This window comes from Balaenoptera ricei, chromosome 16, assembly GCF_028023285.1.
Source record: "Balaenoptera ricei isolate mBalRic1 chromosome 16, mBalRic1.hap2, whole genome shotgun sequence".
In the NCBI taxonomy this organism is placed as follows: domain Eukaryota; kingdom Metazoa; phylum Chordata; class Mammalia; order Artiodactyla; family Balaenopteridae; genus Balaenoptera; species Balaenoptera ricei.
Genome location: NC_082654.1, coordinates 26,777,623 through 26,784,370, shown reverse-complemented (window position 1 = coordinate 26,784,370; position 6,748 = coordinate 26,777,623). Strand labels below are relative to the sequence as shown.

Here is a 6,748-nt window from a genome sequence, read left to right as displayed (position 1 = left end):
CGCCAGGGAGCGGCTCGACCTCGCTTCCGAAGAACTACAACACCCAGCATGCCTTGCACCTGAGTTAGCAATCCAGGCGGCTTCGGAGCCCCGCCTATTTTAAGGGACGGGGCATCGCGTTTCCGACGCACAGTACCCTGGGCTTTGTAGTCTGCGTAGATAAGTAGGAGGGGACGCCGATTGATGGTTGCATTGCATGCCTGGATATGTAGTCCCTTTGAAGCGATTCGCAGTGCATGCTGAAATATGTAGTCCTGAGTACTTGCCTGTAGTTCGGTTTGGATTGATCAGTAACTCGTGGATGTTTGGATTTTACAGATGAGTCCTTCCACTCCCTACCGTGGACAATTTGAGGTTGCCATATTCTTATATGGGTCTATAAGACATTAATAAACATCTATTACAAAGTAAACAGTTTCTAAACATCTATTACCATCACACTCTAATAAAAGGAAATTTTAATACACACGGGGAGGAACCTATTCCCAGAACAAAGGAAAATAATTTATATTGTATAAAATTTGCTTTTTTTGAAAAAAAAGTACATTTTGGTTGATTTTCTCATTTTTTCCTGGATAGGTGTAAACTTGGCAACATGCTAACATTGGTCTGAAGACTGGCATTTGGAACTACTGGTATAGATGATCTTTTGGTCATTAAAACATCGTTCATCTAATAGCTTCAGTAACAGTATATCTTTAATTTTCATGGGGAGTTAGAATTGACATTGATGGATGAGAATACGGAAGTGAAGAGAGATTATGTGTCACTGTTTTCTAATGAGCCCAGTGCATTTTTCTCTAAATTATTTCCTCCATCCCTTCAAGTTGCAGGGAACCTTTAGTTAATAGCAGCAGTAGTCAGGACTCTCTTCTATCCCTTTCTCTTGGAATTTCTTCAAGATCATTGAGTGGAAGACACTACTGTATGAAAAGTTATTGTAGGCAGGAAAATAATTCCCAACCCGGTGCCTTAGGAATTAAAAAATTTCCCAGTTACAGAGAGTCAAAGGTAATGGAGAGGGGCAGGTTCATAGTAGATAATGAATATTGGTGTTCCTCAAGGCAACCTGCATACCTCTGCTTAAAACAGAACAAAAAAGAGATTGTCATCTTAACCATGTCATTTGAACCATGTATTAAATAATCACCAAGTCCCTACAGAGTGAAGTAAGTCAGAAAGAGAAAAACAAATATCATATAATATCGCTTATATGTGGAATCTAGAAAAATGGTACAGATGAACTTACAGGCAAAGGAGAAATAGAGTCACAGATGTAGAGAACAAACTTATGGTTACCAAGAGGGGGAAGAGGAGGGTGGGACGAATTGGGAGATTGGGATCGACATATATACACTACTATGTATAAAATAGATAACTAATGAGAACCAATTGTTTATCACAGGGAACCCTGCTCAATGATCTGTGGTGACCTAAATGGGAAGGAAATCTAAAAAAGAGTGGATATACGTATACTTATAACTGATTCACTTTGCTGTACAGCAGAAACGAACACAACATTGTAAAGCAATTATACTCCAATAAAAATAAATAAATAAATAAATAAATAAATAATCACCATGTCTATTTAGCTGATCCTAGTTTAAGTCTTGCTACTTTCTGACAGAACTCCAAAATAGGTATTTCAACATATGACCCCCGAATTTGGCGGTGTTAGTGTCAGTCAATACGGTCAATGGATATTCAAAGACGGTAGGAAACATTTAGATTTATAATCTATTAAAACTAACGCTACATGGACGCATGAATCAATCCACTGTCAGACATATTTTTTTAAGGTTTTTAAAAATATTTATTTATTTTAGGCTGTGCTGGGTCTTTGTTGCGCTTGTGGCGAGTGGGGGTTTCCCTTGCGCAGCTGGGGCTCCAGGCGAACAGGCTTCAGTAGTTGTGACGCACGGGCTTAATTGCTCCACGGCATGTGGGATCTTCTCGGACCAGGGCTCAAACCTGTGTCCCCTGCCTTAGTAAGTGGGTTCTTAACCACTGCGCAACCTGGGAAGTCCCTGTCAGATATATGTTTAAATCCTTCTTAGCAGCGTGTCACCATAACAGTGACAAGCCCTTTGTCGGTGCACTTCCCAGTGCTTTCATGGGACCCTAGCACCTCAGAAGGATGCCCCAATATCTCTATTTAAACCTGGGTTCCTCCTAACACTAGGGGGAGTCCAAGAGCCTTGGGACACCCCCGCCCCGCAACCCTGGGAGCGGGAGGCGGGACCTATTGTCAACTCATGCCTTCCCCACCTGTGACTGGCACAGACACTAGCCAATGGGTGCCGGAATAGGGCAGGCCGGCGCCCCGCCCCCTGAGCGCCCCGCGGCCCCCGAGGCACCCTCTGGCCGTCTCTGCCGCGGCTACGGCCTGGGCGGACGGTGCGCCTTGCGCAGGCGCGAAGCCTAGACCTCGCTGCAGCACCCCCATCGCCTCCGGGAGTCGCACCCAGGGAGTTCGCCTGCTGGCGCGTCAGTGCTCTCCCCCTCGTCTGCCCTCCCCGGTCCCCCCAGCACCCTACGCACCCCGATGGCGGAGTTGCGGCCTAGCGGCGCCCCCGGCCCCACCGCGCCCCCGGCCCCTGGCCCAACAGCCCCTCCGGCCTTCGCCTCGCTCTTCCCCCCGGGACTGCACGCCATCTACGGAGAGTGCCGCCGCCTTTACCCAGACCAGCCGAACCCGCTCCAGGTTACCGCTATCGTCAAGTACTGGTATGCCTTGGGCCGCGGGGAGACGGACAGGGGCGGGCTGAGAAGGGTTAAAGCGCTGGGACGTAGTAATTTGTGCGGGAATAGGAGGGGGAAGGAGAATGGTTAAAGCACTTGGAAGAAGGGCTTTCTGCTGCTAGGGAAGAAGTTAAGGCTCAAGTTAGGAATGGGGACAAAGGGGTTAAAGAAGCCTGTGGGTAGCGAAGGGTTAGCGAGGGAGGAGGGGAATGAAGGGTTAACTGGGATTAGGAGAATAGAGTGAATTGGGGGTGTGGGTAGGAGCGGCGGGGGGAACGATAGGAGAGAAGGAACTGTAAACGTGGTGAAAGGAGGGGGCGCCTGTAGGGGGTCATTAGTGGGCGAGGGGAAGCCGGGGTGGGGGGGGCGGCGGCTGAAGTGGGATGGGGGAGGCGAGGCGGGGCCTGGGGAGCATCTGAGAAGGCTTTGGAGCCGCGCGGCTGGAGGAGCTCAGAGGGCACGAGACTGCACAGGGTAGTGGCGGGTGTGGGTCTGTGGGTTAGGAGGGGAGCAAGTTGTGAGCGTTGTGCTTGTGAAGGGATAAGGAGGAGGTCTCTTTTTGATACCTTCCCGATGAGCTCAGACGTTCATATCAGTGCAGTGCTTTTGCGTTTGAAGTTTGGCGGAGCAATTTTTCCTGATAAACTTTCTGCTTACTCTGCACAGTTCTGTTTCTCCATGCAGAGCTTCTTCTGGCTCCGCAGCTGCTTTGCTTTAGGTCACTGGCTAGAACAGAGGCAGACAGGGTCAGGGAGATCCATGGTTTGGCTCAGAATTGAAGGAGACTGCAGTAAATGATGAAGCCCTGGGACTTGGACACGAAGGATCCTGCAGTGAGATGTTAAGAGGAGCTTGGTGGTCCAGAGCTTCCAGATTTAGGCAGCAGTTCCTCAGGGAAGCTGAGGGTAATGCTCAAGTAGCTCTGTTAAGATCAGACCTGTGTACAGATGGGCTGCCCCTGGGGAGGGAATGGTCTTTTCTAATTTCCCATTTCTTTTGCAACTTGTCTCTTCCTGTCCCCTCTTGGCAAAACAAGTGTTATAGGGACTCTTCTTCATGGTCTTTCTGGACCAAAAGTTGACTGAGAATTAATTGAATCTGTCCAAAGCCACATTCGTGCAGGCACTGTATTAGATGAGCCCCTTCATTGACTCCTGAAAGACTGTTCAGGCAGCTGCTTGGGGTGTGGCCAAAGGGGAGGTACACTCAAAGGGGGAAGTGAATAGAGTGATGTCTTTGCTGGTTACCTTTCCCTTTAAGAGTGAGTCTTTTTCCTCTGTGACAACCTCTTTCTTCTTCTGGAGATGGCAGAAGCTAGGCTGTGTAGGGCTGAGGCCAGCTCCCTGTGTCCATGGGAGGATGTGAAGAGGCTGACAGTGTGAAGGGCCTGGGGAGCAGCCACCTGCTCCTTAGGGAGAGCCATGAGAGCAGCCTGCCTCTGTCTGGTAGCTAGGAGGAGGTGTGGCCAGTGGTACAGTTCTCTCTGGCAGGCACACTGTTCTTTGGTTGAGAGGAGTTTTTGAAGAGAGCTTCTGAGTACAAAGCAGCTCTTGATAACTTAATCACCATATTTAAATATATTGTACCACTATATTTAAATATGTATAGTGATGGACTGTATTGGGATGTGTCATGAGAAAAAGGGGACCTGCCACTGCCATGCTGTTTGTTCAGGCCTCATTTGAGTATAAGGAGAAATCCCTACTCAGACTTGGGCAACTGTTTTTATGTCACCCAAGTGGCCATGAAGGATAGAGTTGTGTGTAAAAGGTATTGAACAGGTGCAAATGACTAAGACTGGTTTGGGAACCCTTTATTTTCCACCCATCCCCCCAGGAACCTTTCTTTTTTCATCTTGTTGCAAGTTTCTTAACCAGGCGAGGACTTATCTTAAAAGATGGGCCAGCATCTAATGATGAATAAAAAGGATTGTATAGCACTTTGTGGAATTAGAAATGCTGCCTAGATGCAGAAGTATATGAGAGGGAACAGCTCAGTGACTGGTTCTTTCTAAGATTCGGAGGGGGTTGCATAATTAAGATCCTGAAAGTAATTTACTGATAACCCTCACAATTGGGATCCCACAGTCCCTCTTCAATTTTCATAGCAGGATGGCTGACTGAGGCTGCCTCAGTTTGGCTGTGGCCCAGGGTACCTTGGGATTCTTTTTCTTGTGACAGAAGGGTGGCTCTTTGACTAGTGGTCCCTAGCCAACAGGGACATCCTGGTTGAAAGCTGAGACATGAGTGATCAGGGAGCTGAAGTAGAACCAGTGCCCTAGGGCCACTCCACTCTGGCAACCTCCCTGTGGAGTGAATGAAGTCAGGTGTTCAAGGACTTAAGTTGAAGCATGATCTGGGTCCGGGGGTAACATCTTTTTCTAAGATGTATTTTCCACGTACTCATCTGCTTCCCATCAGGTCTCTGAGTGAGTATAACAGAACACTCTGCTTAGAGATGAGGCTGATTTTGTCTGACTCTTGGTCATTCTCTGCAGCTGGAGTTTTAAGGTAAAGCCTCTCTCTTTGATGAAATACCCTCTGGGAGACTTGGCCACAAAGAGGGCTGCCAGGGGTGTGGTAGATGGAGCATGGAAGAGTGGACGCAGTTTTGCCACTTGATGCTGGATGGACCTAGGCTGAAGGATGGGCAGATATGGAGCCTGTAATCATTCCCACCTGTTCCAGGGTCCTGCAGTTATCATGAGGTCCTTGCAGGGGTAGCCGACCTTTCTTTCCTCTTTTCCCCGACAAACTTTTCTAAATCTAACTGGTTGTGGAATTAGTCAGATGAGTTGGTGAAAGCAGAGTTAAGGAAAGACATGGAGATTTGTCCCTTTTCCTAATCCACTCAGTTGAGATTCTAAGCTATTTGTAGCGACTTTCTTACAAGTCCTATAAATAACTTAGCATTTCCTAGCAGAGAATAAGGATTTCTACAAAGGCAAATAACATCCTGGCAAAAGAGGGTGAAACCAGACCTACTGGTTTTAAATAGTGTTTGAATTGCATGGTACTGGCATGCTTGCTGGGATCACATACATGTAACATGTCTTTTATTTGGTTGTTGGCATTCCTTCAGCATACGATCCCAAATGCAAAGTGTACCCCATCCTTGTCCCAGGAGCAGACAAAGTTTTTGCAGTCTGTGGAACAGTCAGATGTCCGAGGCAGCTCAAGTGCAGTGTTTGTGGGCTAAATGCAGACTTCCTTCTGCTGATGGTTTCCATTTAGTCTTGTTTCTCAAGTCTACCAAGTTTCTCTATCCATTCTGAAGAAAAGCAGGGTTTTTTTTTTAAAGAACACTAATTACTAAAGGGAACCCTTATTGAATTAAATCCTCAGAGTGAGCTAATGGCTGAATCTCTTCCTCAACTGCCTCTCTGTTGGAATTATGGGGGAAGTCTAATGTGGTTCTCAGAGGCCCCAAATCATTTAATGTTCCAGCTCTACCTTAGAGGCAGCTGTGTCCTGGGATCATCTTCCAGATGCAAGAGCTCATAGGGCTCTCAGCCTGGCTCCTGCTGCAGTTCTCTGCAGAGCCGAGCTAGCCTAAGTTTGGCCTTCGTCACTTGCATGATAAAAGACCAGCTTTGGTCTGGGGGGTGTGGGCTGGGGTCTGGAGGCATTGGGTCTGTTTAGAACAAACTGTAATTAACATAGGGCACAATATAGTCTTTCAGGAATTAGCTGTCTAAGAGGCAGGAGTGGAGCTGAGCCTCTGCTTCCAGTAACAATGCCCATTGGGGATGATCAGGATGGTCTTTCAACAGAAGCCAATTGATTGACTGATGCGCTTCTTGCCTTGAAGCTTGGCGTGTTTATAGGCACCATGGAAGAGAGATAATCCCTGCCAATCCCACTTGGGATTGGTAATTTGAAACAGGAGGAAGCCAAAGGGTCAACCAATCAGTCTGTTTTATTTCTTTTGTTTTTTTTTGAATTTTTGAATTTTTATTTATTTTTTTATACAGCAGGTTCTTATTAGTTATCCATTTTATACATAT

General features: G+C 47.1%; 1 protein-coding gene across 8 annotated transcripts in view; it reads left to right on the top strand.

Annotated features, from left to right (window-relative positions):
* Positions 1-2,352: 2,352 nt before the first annotated feature.
* SUFU (SUFU negative regulator of hedgehog signaling) overlaps positions 2,353-6,748 on the top strand; it is a 110,118-nt gene continuing 105,722 nt past the window's right edge. For all 8 annotated transcript variants that reach the window (XM_059899827.1, XM_059899826.1, XM_059899824.1 and 5 more), the window contains exon 1: positions 2,353-2,727. In XM_059899827.1, the coding sequence (XP_059755810.1) occupies positions 2,546-2,727 (182 nt within the window). In that variant the 5' untranslated portion in view covers positions 2,353-2,545. The remainder of the gene's footprint in view (positions 2,728-6,748) is intronic.